The sequence below is a fragment of the Salarias fasciatus genome, chromosome 23 (genome assembly GCF_902148845.1).
Source record: "Salarias fasciatus chromosome 23, fSalaFa1.1, whole genome shotgun sequence".
Classification (NCBI taxonomy): domain Eukaryota; kingdom Metazoa; phylum Chordata; class Actinopteri; order Blenniiformes; family Blenniidae; genus Salarias; species Salarias fasciatus.
The window spans coordinates 4,004,749-4,019,611 of record NC_043766.1 but is presented as its reverse complement, the minus strand read 5'-3'; the positions used below and the strand labels follow the sequence as shown (position 1 = coordinate 4,019,611).

Below are 14,863 nucleotides of genomic sequence, written 5' to 3'. Positions count from 1 at the left end.
TCAAATGAATTGAAATAGAGAACTAAAATAGAAACTTTGGAAAATTCTGGTCCAAAAGAGTGCCAAATAAAGCCATAGGATAAAGTATCAGAGTGTATGAATTAAAAATGAAACCATGTATTTAATTTTTTTTATAAAAATAACAGTCTTTATGTATTGATCCACTGGGGATTACTTTGTCTCAGTCTGAGAAGCAGTCAAAACACAACAGTGGGACTTGAGCTAAGAGATCAGTGACACAGAAACATAAAATATACCTTCATTGGAAAAGCTACACAGTGAGGGTCAATTTCTGAAATAAAAATATCGAAAGACTGCAAAACGTCAAAGTGTTTTGTGCAACTACTGTCCTTCTGTCTGATCGCCTCTCAAATCCGTCCATGAACTCCACCTGCTCCAAAACGCTGCCTCCCCAAGACATCACCAGAACTCTTTCATCCACCACATAACCCCAGATCTCCAAAACCTTCACTGGATCCCAATTCTAAACAGTACATTAACTTCAAAATTTTACTTTTGACATTCCACCGTACCTCTCCGACCTCCCTGTCACACCCAGACACACTCTGAGATCTGCATCATCCCTCAGCCTCACTGCACATCAGAAACATTCAGTGCCTGGACACTTTCAGCTCTCAACTTAAAGCCTGACATAAAAGCTTTCATTTTTTTACTGTTTTACTTTAGTATCGACTGGCATTGTTTCATTAACACTGTAAATAGAGCACTGTAAGTAGCTGGTTCAGAGAGAGGTGGAGTGTTTTATTTGGCAGGGCCATCTTTCTCTCCTGTATATCCTTCAGGAAGTTTAGATTAGGAATTGTCTTTTTGTTCACTTTATCTTGTTTTGGTAGATAGGCTAGAGACCTAGGTATATATTTGTTTGTGGACTCAAATGTCACAAGACCATGGACCAACTGTCCATGCTGGCTGCCCTGCTTGGCAGTGGGAAGCTTGGGAGGGGGTGTCACATGACCAGGAGCTGAACCTGGGACTTGGTGCCCCCCAGTGAGAATCATACCTCTAGAAGATCTCTGGTCTCCAGTGGCCTGGGGTCTTAACAAACTGATTCTATAGATTTCAATAGAAAACTGGTAAAATAAAAAGTGTACCTACATTTTGTGTTAATGTCGATCTGGTCACTAACCTGTCTGTTGTTGACCCTTGTTTTTGTATGTGATCCCATTTTTTTTGAAAAACCAGTTCAGTTTGTCTCTTATTTTCAAAGCTGCTTCAGTTTGAGTCCTTTGTTTACAAAACTGCTTCAGTTTGAGTCTCTTGTTTTAAAAACTGCTTAACTGATCTGTCTCTTGTTTAAAAAGCTGCTTCAGTTTGAGTCCCTTGTTTTAAAAAGTGGTTCAGTTTGAGTCTCTTGTTTCTAAAGCTGCTTCAGTTGGCGTCCTTTGTTATTGGAGCTGCTTCAGTTTGATCCCCTGCCTGTGAAGGTGAGCTGTGAGGTTTATAACTTGGAGACTTGCGCCCCCTCGTGGTCATCTCCGGTTCTGACCTACTCAGGCTCCACACTACGCAAAATCCGGTTGTGCAGCTGCCATTTTGCCTGCTCGGGTCTCCCCTGACGGATGTGAACTGCAGTTCCACCCTGGAAAACAATTCCGAAATATTTTAGTTTTGCCTCGGTTTCGTCTTTGGTACCCTCCGAGCGGCGTCAAAAAAATCCGTTTTGGACTTTTGGAGGTGAGGAGGGCCCTCCTCTTCGAGAACAATCCACGATCGGGCGGTGAAAGCGCGGCTCAAGTGAAACATGTCGTGCGAAGAGAGCTACTTGGCTATCATTCGCTACCTGACCGATGAACGGAAGCCGTACGCACCGGGGACGCCGGATAACACCAAGAGGAAGATCCGCAAAGCGGCCGCCTGCTACGTGGTGCGGAACGGGACTTTGTTCTACCAGCGGAGGCTGAAGGGGCAGAATGACTTCACGGAGCTGGAGGTGGTGCTGCAGGACAGCCGGAGGAGGGAACTTATCAGCGAGGCGCACATCATGGAGGGAGGGGAGCACTTCAACCAGCAGCTCACCTGGGAGCTCATCTCACAGAAATACTGGTGGAGAGGTGAGTGAGCGACACCCGGGCCGCGGCGGGCCGAGCCCGCCGGTTACCGTCAGCCCGTCAGCGGACGCGGTTCAACCAGCAGCGGAGCGGTGGGTCGGAGAGGTCCGCAACCCGCCTTCGACACAGGCGCGTTCTGCACCCCACCTAGCGGCCGCCCGGAGTACTGCATGTTTTCATCATTCATATCTGTCCTTATTATACATTTATAAACACCTGCATCTCCGGTATTTGAGTTCATTTAGACATTTTCCCTTATATTTATACATTCTCGGCATATTTGTGGTAAATTTGCTACAGATTTTTTTGGATTTCCATTGTTTAGTATGTCGTGCAAATTGAATCGTAACCATTGTCTTCAGTATCTATCTTCCAACATTAAGTTTCAGCATTTTTAGCTTTATCTAGGCATTCATCTCTCTGCATTTATTTTCAGTATTTTATGACAATATAACACATTTAATATTCAAAATTTATCATTTGTTTACGCTGGTTTGGTAGTATATGTTTAGCATTCCTTCAGTTGTTTTAAGATTTATCTTTATTAGTTTGAATTCATTTGTCTTTGCATATGCAACACATTTATTATTTGCACATTTTATATTTGTACATATTCATAATTGTCCTGATATTTGCATTTTGGTCAAATGTTTAGTGTTTATACATGTAAGTATATCTTTAGTCTCAGTTTGTTTTTTTGTTTCATGTTTAGTAGCTGTGTGCCCCCCCCCCCCCCCCCCCCCCATATTAGATTTCAGTATTTGTAGCCTCCTTTCAACATTCACTTGTATCAGTTTCACATTTTCTTTCTTTTATAGCTAATTTTTTAATGCTTCTTTAGTAGTTGCACATTTTCTTCAGTGTTTCTGCACCATTCAGCATGTTTGTTGAGGTTCATTTCTTTTACAGTTATTTGAACACTCTTAGCACATTTTTAGTATAAAACACAGTGCCTCATTCTTGCAAATTGTCATTATTGCATCTGCACATTTGCACACACATTAAGTGTTGGCATGTAATGCTCACAGGCACACCACAGCTGGAGTAAACGGGTCTTCTGCACATGTAGATGGACAATAAGAACAATGTTTTCCTCCGGAGTGTCATGACTCCCAGTCCAGATTCCCCTGGGCCTAGTTTCAGTCCAGATTCTCCTGGACTTGGCAGCTTAAGAGTTGACAGTCTCCGTAATAACAATCCAACCATGTCCATATGAACTTCCATGTTTTCCCATTGTTAATGTTTACAGTGTAATTTGTGTGATTTTATTATAAAAACAACCAGCTGCACTCGTGGCCCAAAATTTTCAGCTTTCCTGCCGCTGCCATGTGAACGGGCATCACTTTCAAAACTTTTTTCTGATATTTTCAGCATATTTTTTTCATTGGCATACTAGTTGTCATTATCTGGTATTTGTAGAGTCAAATCAGTATTCACATTCTTTTTGATTGTAAATTAATTTTCACATTGTTCTGCAGTTTGTGCACATTCTGACCAACATTAAGTTTCAGTATTTTCAGCTGTATTTTATGTTAAAAATGATCTTTGTTAATTGTGCATTTGCTTTCAGTTTTTTGCACATGTAGCATATTTGGTGTTTACACACTTAACTTTGATATCCACATTCTCACTTTGATCTGGAGTTGGCACAGTTTTAAACATATTTTTAGATTTTGCACTTATGTACATTTTCACATTTATGTTTAGCATCTGGACATTTTACCAGACATTAGGGTTCAGTGTATCTACAGCTGTTTACACGTGTTGTTTTTTTACTTCCTCAGGAAGTAGTTTGCGTTCACCTGAGTCGGTGTGGCTCCTCCAGTCCAGTTTATCATCCAACTGCAGCTGCACTCGACCTCCACGTCTGTGCCTTTCTCTGGAACTAGCGCACTGCTCTTCCCTCAAAAATTGATCACTATCTCCTTTGGTGGATTAATTTATTTCCGTTCCTTTTTTTTTGTGTGTGTGTTTGCATTATTTCTTAAGGTTTTTCACTTTCATCGCCAGCATCTACATATTTTTTTCCCCACGAAAAGCTTCAGTATTTTCACCTAATTAACACATTTATGTTTGATATTTCCATGTTTGTATTTATTTCAATAAAGATAAAGAACATAAACTGTTCTAGAGTGTAGATGTTTATGAAAATAAGGGCAGCTTAAGTTATATGCATTTGAAGTTCCACATCATCATGAATTATCGTCAAACAAGCAGCAACTTCCTTTCCCACCCCTGGCTCAGTCTTGCAGCCAGAGTCTCATGCACAGAGGCAAAAGGACAATGAACACACTGGCTTGTGGACTTCTTTCCAGTAAACAGGTTTAGTGCAGCCCCAGAATATGTGATGATGGTTTACCTCCTCAGATTTCTTTCAATAATATTGGAGAAGTTGATGTGTGATTTTCACATAGACCTGAACAGGGTTGTTGAGAACTCAGAAAGTGTCTGTACTAATGAAGTTGTGGCATAGTTGGCGTTACCTGAAAAAAGTATTTATTCTCTAACCCATGTTCATCCTTTTTAGAGCAGAAACTTTGTAAATTATCTTTATATGTGAAAGAAATGTGAGACATATCTTTATCAACGATTTCAACACCGGACAATGGTCATTTAAAAAAATAAAGTTCAGTAGTGGCACATATTTTTGCACTTGGGCGGAACATTTTTCAGAGGCCAGTATTTCTTCTTTTCAGTCTTCACGCCACAGCACCTTGACCTGATCCGTCTTCTGTTTGACCCGGCAGGCATCCTGAAGCACGTCAAAGACCACATCCGGGAGTGTGCTCAGTGTCAGAGCAGACGCGGGGCGGACGACGGCTCTGGTCCTCGACCGTTTTCCCGGCTGGGGCGACGCAAAGCTGTTGCCAACGATGACGACGACGTGGAGGAAGAGGAGGAAGAGGATGGCGATGAGAGTTTATTATTTTGCGATTCTTCTTCCCAGCTGGGGTCCAAGATGACCAAAGGCATCGCAAAGCATGAGCTGGTCTTTGTGAGTACCAGATATGTTGGTAGAGACATAAAATGTAAAGTTGTGTTCATGTTTTCAGTGTTTTTTCTTTGTTTGCTTGCAGGTGGACAGTAAGGGTAAAGTGAATCAGTTCCTGCCTAAACACAGCCAGACCATGCTGGACAAACTCAACCAGCAGCGCCTCAACAACCAGTTCTGTGATATCACCCTGCTTATCGAGGGGGAGGAGTTTCGCGCCCACAAAGCTGTGCTGGCCGCCTGCAGCGAATACTTCAATGAGCTCTTCTTCGAAAAGGGCGCCGCGTCCACTCACGAAGCTGTGGTAGACCTTTCCGGTGAGGCTTTTTGCTTGTCGGCTGCATTTTTTTAAATGTTCCCACTGCTGCTTGCCTCTGACCCTTTCGCCGTTTCCTCAGGCTTCACCAAATCCAGCTTCCTCCCGCTGCTGGATTTCGCCTACACGTCGACGCTCACCTTCAATTTCTGCATCATGGCGGAGATCGCCAACCTGGCACGACACCTGCTCATGACCGAGGTGCTGCAGATCTGCGAGTCGGTGCACAAGCAAGTGGAGGAGCAGAAGCTGACGGTGTACCAGCAGGGCGACGTGCACACGGTGGTGTCCAGCCAGCTCTCCGCTCAGGACGAGCCCAAGGATGATTCCGACGCCTACATGGTGACCATCGAGAGCGACGGCAGCGTCGTCACGCACGGCGCTGTCGCATTGTCTGAGGAAGGTCTGGCTTTTGTGGCGCCCTCCAAGGAGGCGTACCTCCAGCAGCCGGTGGCCGTGGTCACTCAGACTGTGGACGGAACCAAACTGCACGGCGGGGAGACCGTGGCTCTCATCACTCACAGCAGCCAAGCCGAGCCGGGAGAGACCGTCACGCTCATCTCGGGAGCTGCTGAGGAAATAGAGGGCGAGACGATGACGGTGGTCACCCACAGCGGGCAGGCTGGAGCCAGCGAGTCCCTCGCCGTGGTGTCGGCCTGCCTGGCGCTGGAGCAGCCTCAGATGACCACAGAAACTGAAGCTTTCGTCATAAATGTGGATACGGAAAAACCAAGCCCCGCAGAGGTCGCCGACCCTCAACCGGCGCCAGGCCCGGAGGAAAGCACTGAAACCCAGGCCGTTGAGGCGATCCCTCCACCACAGAAGCGCAAGCGAGGACGTCCAGCCAAGGTGAAGAAGGAGGTGGAGGTGGTGGAGGAGCTCTTGCCGTTGGAGGAAGAAGATCCGTCTGCCGATGAAAGCCACACAGACAAGCAGGAGGTGGCGTCTGACGATCCCAGCAGGAGGCGCCTTCGGCAGCGCTCCATCGCAGAGGGCGGCTACGCCCGTCTGCACATGGGGCTCGAAAACGAAGAGGAGGGAAAGAAAGGCTCGACTCCGCCACGAGCTGCAACCCCGAAGGTTCATAGCTCTCACATCGCGCTTTCTTCACTGAGCATTGTGTCCTGAGTCGGAAAATAGACTAGACGAGACACAAGCCGAAACACCTTGTCATGTGAAAAACGCAGTAATGTGTGCAAAGCTAAAAGGAAGACTCGGTTCCTCATAGCAGCATACATTTCTTAACAAATGAATCAGTACAATGATGCTAAAGATAACGGGAAAATCATTACAATCTAGAGTTGCTCAGCGAGCTAAAGGTCATAAAGGATGTAGCGCACAGAAACTTGATCATGAACACGTCGTGTGCTACAGGTAGCTACGAAGCCAGGGCGGCGAGGAAGACCACCGAAGCAGAGAGACGAGCCTCAAGTGGAGCCTGTGTGCGAACCGGATGCAGATGCAGAGGTCGTTGCCACGGAGCCCACCGCGACAGGGGAGCTCAGCCCAGAGGAGGCTGGCGTGCAGGAGGCGGAGCCAGAGGGCGGGCCTAAGCAGCAGAGCGCGGTGGACGGGGAACACACCTGCTCCGAGTGCGGCATGTCCTTCCCGAGGCGCTACTCTCTCATCATGCACACGCTGAAGCACGAGAAAGCCCGCGGATACAAGTGCAGCGTGAGTGTGGGTGCGCGTGGCGTTCGGCCGTCAAGATGGGTGTAACGCGTTAACGGCCGTGTTTCCGTGTTGTTGCAGCTGTGCAACAAAGAGTTCCAGTACGCCGCTTCGCTCCGTGCCCACCTGGCTCGACACAAGCAGCAGAGCAGCCAGCGGGCGTCCATCTCCAGACCGCCGATCGAGCCCGCCGCCGAGGGCCGAGGGGACAGCGACCTGGACGAGAAGACGTCCTCGCCGCAGACCAGGAGGGAGTTCGTGTGCGACATCTGCGGGAAGACTCTGCCCAAGCTGTACTCCCTGCGCATACACATGCTGAGCCACACCGGCGTGCGGCCACACTCCTGCAAGGTGTGCGGTAAGACGTTCGCCCACAAGCACAGCCTGAAGATGCACCGGGCGCTGCACGACGTCTCCAAGCAGTTCCAGTGCGAATACTGCAAGAGGTCGTTCGTGAGCAAGCGCAGCATGGAGGAGCACACTAGCCTCCACACAGGTCAGCATTCACGATGTTTTACACACACACACACACACACACACACACACACACACACGCATGTTGACAGTTTGGAAGCAAACAGTTGGTCCGCTTCAATCCGAAGGCTGGGTGTAGCAGGACAGGTCCTAGCAGGGCATCCCTCCTCACTTCTAAAGTGTTCCTTTAAACTTGCATTCAGGTGAATCCAAGTATCTGTGCAACACGTGTGGAGCCACCTTCCACCGAGCCTCGGCCCTCAGCAAGCACCTGAAGAAGCACCAGCCCAAGCCCGACGTGCGGCCCTTCGCCTGCACCCAGTGAGTGACTCCCCACACCCCACGCTGTCCAACTCATCTGATGTATTCAACCGTCTTCATCCTCCTCCTCCTCCTCCTCCTCCCCCACAGCTGTGACAAGAGGTTTTACGAAGCCAAAGACCTGCAGCAGCACATGAACAAGCACATGGGTCTGAAGCCGTTCCAGTGCCAGGTGTGCGGGAAGTGCTACAGCTGGAAGAAAGACTGGTACTCGCACGTCAAGTCCCACAGCGTGGCCGAGCCCTTCAAGTAAGTGCAGCAGGTGGGGGACGGGGGCAGTGCAGCACAAGCCTCGGCCTCGCCTTCGTCCTCGCTGTTGATCTCTGCAGCATGTGGGTGTGGTTTCATTACCAAAAACAAACAGCAGCGCTCACACTGGCCCAACGTGAACACCACATAGTTTTCAGGGTTTCAGTAATTTTTGTGTAAACGGGCGGATTTTTCAAAACGTTACTGGGTAAACGTAACTCTCTTCTGGAACAACAAAAGCAAAAATGATGCATTTTTACTTGAAAAGTCATGCTAACATTGCCTGATACTACAAATTATTGTATTGGTATCAGCTATTCATTTATGTCAATGTGATTGTGATTCATCAGTTAAAATTTCATCTGTTGACACATAGGGTCTTTAGTTATGTTTTAGTTCTTCATTTGTGCACTATTCTATTCATGCTAGTAGTTTGGGGGGTGATTTAGCATGCATACGTATATAAAGATGCAACATATGTTAGCCGTAGAGTTACAAACACAATTTTCAAGTAAAATGTGAGTTTTTGGTTTTTAGATCTTTATTGAATCTTTATTATCAGTTTTGACAATTGTATTAAAATGCTACACTGAGCCACCTTTTGGCTCTTTTTTTTAGCAACTGCATATTTATTAACAGCTATTTTAGTAGTGTAAAAAGTTGTAAGGATTTTTGTTGCTTCAATGTTTTATATTTTATGCCGTGTAGACTGGACTGTTTCTCCCCATGTCTAAAGTTAATACCAGCTTTAAGGCAAAGCAAGACTTAATCTATGGTTGAAGGAGCAACAGCATTTTTTTTTTTACGTATTTATTTTTTAACCAGCTCAATACGCAACTGCAAACAAGTTAACTGTAGTGAAGCAACCTGTTCTGCTCCTGTTATCTGTAGAACAGTTGTGAATAATTTGCTTTAAGGCTTTGCGACAGAAAATAGCAGCTACAGTGAGTAAAGCAATGAAGTGACTTGTCCTCTCAGGTCTTATTGTAATGGCTCAAAATGTGTGTGTGTGTGTGTGTGTGTGTGTGTCCAGGTGTAATGTATGTGGTAAAGAGTTCTTCGAGAAGGCCCTGTTCAGGAGACACGTGAAGAAGGCCACGCACGGCAAGAAAGGCCGAGTCAAGCAGAACTTGGAGCGGGAGTGCGAGCAGTGCGGCAGGAAGTTCATGCAGCTGCGCGAGTACAGACGCCACGTCAACAACCACCAAGGTGAGCCTGCAGTTTGCGCTCGTCACTCTGCGCCGGGCTGAATGCCGTCCTCCCGCTGTGCTTGATGATTCCCCGTCTTGTGCCCTCTCTTTAGGGGTGAAGCCGTTCGAATGCCTGACCTGCGGCGTGGCCTGGGCTGACGCTCGCTCCCTCAAGCGCCACGTGCGCACTCACACGGGAGAGCGTCCGTACGTGTGCCCCATCTGCCAGGAGGCCCACATCGATGCGCGCACGCTCCGCAAGCACATGGCCAAGTACCACGTGGACAATCTGCCCGGCAAGATCATGCTGGAGAAGGACACTCTGCAGTTCCACAACCAGGGCACTCAGGTGGAGCACGCTGTCAGCATCCTGACCTCCGACCTGCCCCCCGAGCTCAGGCCGGCCCAGCAGCCCGCCGCGGAGGAGATCGAGACGGTGCTGATCACGGAGGAGACGGTGGAAGCGGTGGAAGCGGTGGAAGCGGTGGAAGCGGTGGAGGCGGTGCAGGCGGTGCAGGCGGTGCAGGCGGCCAGCGACGGCTCGGTGGCCACGCTGTCCGACCAGGGCATCATGCAGGTGGTGAACTACGTCCTGGCGCAGCAGGCCAAGCTGGAGGAGGCTCCCGAGGTCATTCAAACCATGGAGGTGGAGGTGGCTCATGTGGCCGAGGTGGAGTAACTGGCAAGGACTAATTGGAGTTTCCTTTCAGTTTGTATAAATGTAAAAAAAAGAAAACACCCTGAAAATACCTATTTTTTTCTCAGGATGTAAATATTTGAGTGAAGTATGAGTGTAGTTTTCACGGACACCGAATTTGAAATGTGGCGCTCGGGACGGAGGGAACGCTCACTGCGGCAGCGTTTGTTGCACCTGGTGAACAGAAACTGTGAGACGTCACTGTTGTAAAACATAGATCCTGTAGCCATCACGGCCCCTGGGGTCACATTCATTCAATGAAATAAAAGCTTTAACTACTTGGCCGTCAGTGGCTTCATTGTCAACTGCAGAGAGAGACTTCAAGCTTTAAGCTGTAAGCCAGTACCTGTTAATGTTGAACCAGAGAGGCGCTTCTGTTCAGAAGACAACCAACAATGTAAAATGAGCATGAGTATAGTCATTGTGCATTACCGTCTGGCTCCATACATCAGTGGAGAAAGGGTGGAGCAGCTAATTTTAAGGCTTTTTTGTTTCTATAACATAAATGTAAAAACAAGATGTTAACAGAGTGCAATGGTACAGATATAACATTATAAAAAACTAAAAGGTTATTGTAACACTTGTGCATCTAATGACGCATCTGCAAATGTGTAAATCCTCAGAACAAATGAGTCATTCAACTGTATCAAACTGGAGACAGATGCCAATTCAATACCTTCAGGCTGGGTTCTTTACTCCCACAATTTTCTAAAATCTTGGAAAAAACTTTTATACACAGACTGGTGGAATTTTTTTACAAAACAGCCTGCTGTCTGAAAGCCAATCTGGATTCATATCACAAAGATCTGCATCACTTTAGTTAGTAGAAGAAAAAAATCACCAGCTCCATGGACAAAAAGAAATGTGCAGTTGGACTGATCTTAAAAAGAAAAAAAAAATTCACGCAAATGAGAGATTTTCATGCTTGGATGTTGCTTGTGGTGTCCACCAGAGGTCAGTATTGAGCTATTTATGTATACATAAAAGATGTATGTAAAATCTCAGAAGTGCTCAAATTTATTTTCTTTGCTGATGAGACAAGCAGCTCATGGAGCTAATCATCTCAGAACTGAACAAATTCACAAAGTGTCTTTACCTTATTTTGCAAAACTATATATATATATATATATATATAGCCGAGAGGTCGTGGGTTATAATTAGCATCCATTTCCATGCATTGACATACCCAAAGTCAACCCTGTACCCTGAAGCAAAGTATGGCAGCACTGCAGCTTCTGTTCAAGAAGAAGCTATCCAAAGAAAAAGGTGTCTGGACTGAGCTGTGCCAAGGTGAGCAGCAATGCACTGTGGGTCAATAAATGGGTCATGGCACTCAAACAAAGAGCTGATCATCTCTGATTGTTACAACACATTCTCCCCATTTGTCCTTAACATTTTTTTAAACAAATTGAATTTTTTTTACTGATAAAGTGATTAGAAATACAGTATGTGGCTTTTGGTCGATTTTGGACAGTATTAGTTACACACTTACAACCACCAACCACATCAACATTATCCTGCCAATCTTTTAAGATTTCAGAGGTCAGATGTGCAGATTGCCAAATAAAACCGGAAAACACACAGTCACAAAATATATTGGGTAAATCTGCCACTGACTTAAAAACAACTCACTTCCTGCTCTTCACCCCGCACCGTGTAGTGTTTTTTTATTATTACTTCAATTCAATTCCAACTTTATGTTACAAGCTACATTCACAATTACCAAGGTAAAACCCGAAACTGTCGTTTTTAACCTTAGCTAGCATTCGTCGGAGATAACACGGTTCAGTTAAAAAAAAGAGCCAATTTGTAAGTGCGCTGAGGCTCGCTGCTTGGCCTGCTGACTTCACGTCAGTCTCACAGCACAACACAGAGAGTTTAGATAAAATGTTTTGCTGATTTGTAAAAAACAGAAAAGAAAAGAAATAAACACTGCACAATTGACAGGACTTGGTTATTTGGGTTTCTGTTTTTCTGTCACGCGGACAGCCGGGACGCGAACCCACGACCTCTCGGCTGAGAAGCAGATGCTCTACCACTAGACTATCAGTCCAGCCGATAAAAAAGGACGCTTAAGATGAGGGTACATCCGATTTTGGTTCTGTTCGATTGACGGTGCATAAAAACAGATTAATTCTGATGAACAGATGAAAAAAAATCTTGTTCACCTGCTGGGATTTCATGTATACCACTGTTGTAGCTTATTACTAGTAATTCTACCTCAATATTAGCTGTAGTATCTTACTGAGAAAATGTTACATGTTAGATATATTTTCTTAAAGGTCTAATACACGATTTTCTCGAAAAGACGAAGCCAAACGTCTGTTACTCACTTTTTGAACAACGCGCATGCGCCAGACCATCCACCCGGCTCTCCTGCTTCTCCCAGGAAACGCGGAAGTGTACGAGCGCGATCTCCTCTTCTCCAGCGTGCACGGCTCTGTTTACAGTTTCTGCAATCTGTCTCGCTCATACATAAAGCTTGTTTTCCGAAACAGTTACAGTTTCATTATGTCAGACTCGCCATCGGTAAGTACTAGCTCAGAAGCTCACCGGCTACATAAATACTCTGAATGCGCATGCGCAAAAGGGAGAAGCTTATTGGGCGCAAGCACGGAGAACCGCCTTATGAAAGCAGCTCGTCAGAATGATTGACAAACAGACCCACCAATTATTTAGGTGATCCACCCGAAAATCAAAATGTTGTATTACACCTTTAAAATAAGAATAATTTTCGAGAAAAAAACTTGCTTGAACTTGAAATTTCATTGTTCCCCAGCCACTAGGTGGCACTGTTTGTCTGCAATCCACAATCAATGGTGTTTGATGGAGAAGCTGTGGTTCCACTGACGAGCCAAAATATATGAAGAGCCAAAATATATGAAGATCTTCTAAGCAGATATTGTTAAAGATTGACATAAAACTAGGTTTGTCGTAAAAATAGCATTGTATTGTTGTCAGGTCAGACCTGCAATAAAAGAGCTTTAATAAGTGTGACATGTACAAATGTAAAGTGAAAGTTGAATTCTAAGTTTGACAGTGTGAGCATTAATGAAGAACTCGGCAGTAAATGCAAGAATAAGATTTGCAAAGATCCCCATTTGATGTGAATAGTGGCTCCAGCATCGAGTAAAAAAACCAAGGGATTCCAGCTTTACAAGCTACATTCACAATTACCAAGGTAAAACCCGAAACTGTGTTGTTTTTAACCTTAGCTAGCATACGTCAGAGATAACACGGTTCAGTTAAAAAAAGAGCCAATTTGTAAGTCTCTCAGGAAATGAAAATGCTGTAAGAAAACATTGAGAAAGCCAAAATTTGTTTTTATAATAACTACTACATCTAAGAAACTGCATAAATGAATAAAAAATAATCTGCAGTCAGGAAAATGGCTCCTGAAAAAGTGGGTTTTTTTTCTGTATTTTGTGCATTTTTTTCCACGTTGTGAAAGAGTTGAAACGTATGTTGAAACGAAAAGTTAAAATCAAAGTGTGAGATACGGGCCAGAGAGACCTCTCGTCTCATCACGGTCCCGGAGTAAGTTCTCCGACCTAGTCTCACACCCGGTACAACAGCCCACCTGCCTGATTCACCAATCCCCAGTGCCATCAGACAGGCTGTCCAGCAGCTACTACTGCATCTCGTCCGTCACGAGCACGAGCTGCCAGACTGGACTGCTGTACAAAACATGAATGTGACTGAGCGCTATTTAAGTAGCATGTAATGGAGACGGGTCTGACTCCCGGTGGGACCACATGGGAAGTTAGCCCAAACCCGACCAACAGGACCCCCGACAGGTTGTCACATCGATCTCACAAAGGCTCGCAGATCCACTCCGGTTCTGATCAGACCACGACCGATTATTTCCGACTTTTTCAAGTGCATGACGGGAAATATGCAAATCAACGTGACGTCAGAGAAAGCTGATTGGACGATTGAAAAAAACTCACTTCCTGCTCTTCACCCCGCACCGTCTATTGTTATTTTTCATCATTATTATTTCGATTGAAGGCACAGGCCATAGATTTACAAATAGAAAGGCCAGATGGCTCATTGGAGTTTCGTCGGCGGCGTCAGCGGTCGGCCATCTTACCCAGGGGGCTTCTCCGGAGCCTCTGCAGTGGTGGATGGAAGGTGAGCAGCCTTCACTGACAATAATACACTGAACTTGCTGAATTCTTGACGGTTTGGTTTATTAAAACCCCTATTAACGTGGCTATGATTCAGGAGGCCACGCAGACCTGTTGAAATTGCAGTTTTTCTTTTCGAAAATCGCTGCATAGTTGTGTGTTTGCTACAGCCATTTGCAAGACTGGGAGTTTATTGTTATTATTATTATTATGGGAGTTTGTTATTATTATTATTATATAGGTTTCCGTGAGACCAATAATAATGTTGTGACAACACCATATTTTGTCTAAAAGACAATTTATGTGCATGCAGTTGGGTATGAGCTCGCAAAAAAATAAGACTAACCTGGACTTAATTCTATAGAGGTGTCAAAGGCAGGACCTGCTCCAGGACCTGCTCCAGGACCTGCTCCAGCACCCGCACTGTTGTCATGTAAACAGGCCCCCAAAATGTCGTAATAGTCACTGCATCCATAGAGAAAATATGTGGACAATAGCTCTTGGTATCTTACATTCACATCAAACACATGAGCACTGGAGAGAATTTATAGGAACTGCTGCCTTTTATGGGGAAGGTTTCCTCTGTGGCTTTAGAAGATGGCTAACATGAGGATGAAGATAGAACCTATGCCCTCTCTCCTGTTAGGACACTCCATCTGTGACAGTGTGCTCCCTGAGGACCGTCCAAACCAGCCCAGCGACCGACGGCTGACTCACAGCGATGCGGCGGTCACAGAGACAACGGGCTCGTCTG

At 45.7% G+C, this 14,863-nt stretch overlaps 1 protein-coding gene across 1 annotated transcript; it reads left to right on the top strand.

Annotated features, from left to right (window-relative positions):
• Positions 1 to 1,544: 1,544 nt before the first annotated feature.
• On the top strand, positions 1,545 to 11,174 carry zbtb11 (zinc finger and BTB domain containing 11). The gene is made up of 10 exons (XM_030083449.1): positions 1,545 to 2,072; positions 4,817 to 5,064; positions 5,147 to 5,378; positions 5,460 to 6,457; positions 6,752 to 7,051; positions 7,130 to 7,544; positions 7,726 to 7,843; positions 7,934 to 8,092; positions 9,126 to 9,301; positions 9,396 to 11,174. The coding sequence occupies exons 1-10, from the start codon at positions 1,763 to 1,765 to the stop codon at positions 9,959 to 9,961; spliced, it is 3,522 nt and encodes a 1,173-aa protein (XP_029939309.1). The 5' UTR covers positions 1,545 to 1,762; the 3' UTR covers positions 9,962 to 11,174.
• The last annotated feature ends 3,689 nt before the right edge of the window (positions 11,175 to 14,863 follow it).

Coding starts and splice junctions, on each gene's coding strand:
- zbtb11 (XM_030083449.1), top strand. CDS start 1,763: ATGTCGTGCGAAGAGAGCTACTTGGCTATCATTCGCTACCTGACCGAT. Junction 5,379..5,459: donor AGCTGTGGTAGACCTTTCCG/GTGAGGCTTTTT, acceptor CCGTTTCCTCAG/GCTTCACCAAATCCAGCTTC. Junction 6,458..6,751: donor CACGAGCTGCAACCCCGAAG/GTTCATAGCTCT, acceptor CGTGTGCTACAG/GTAGCTACGAAGCCAGGGCG.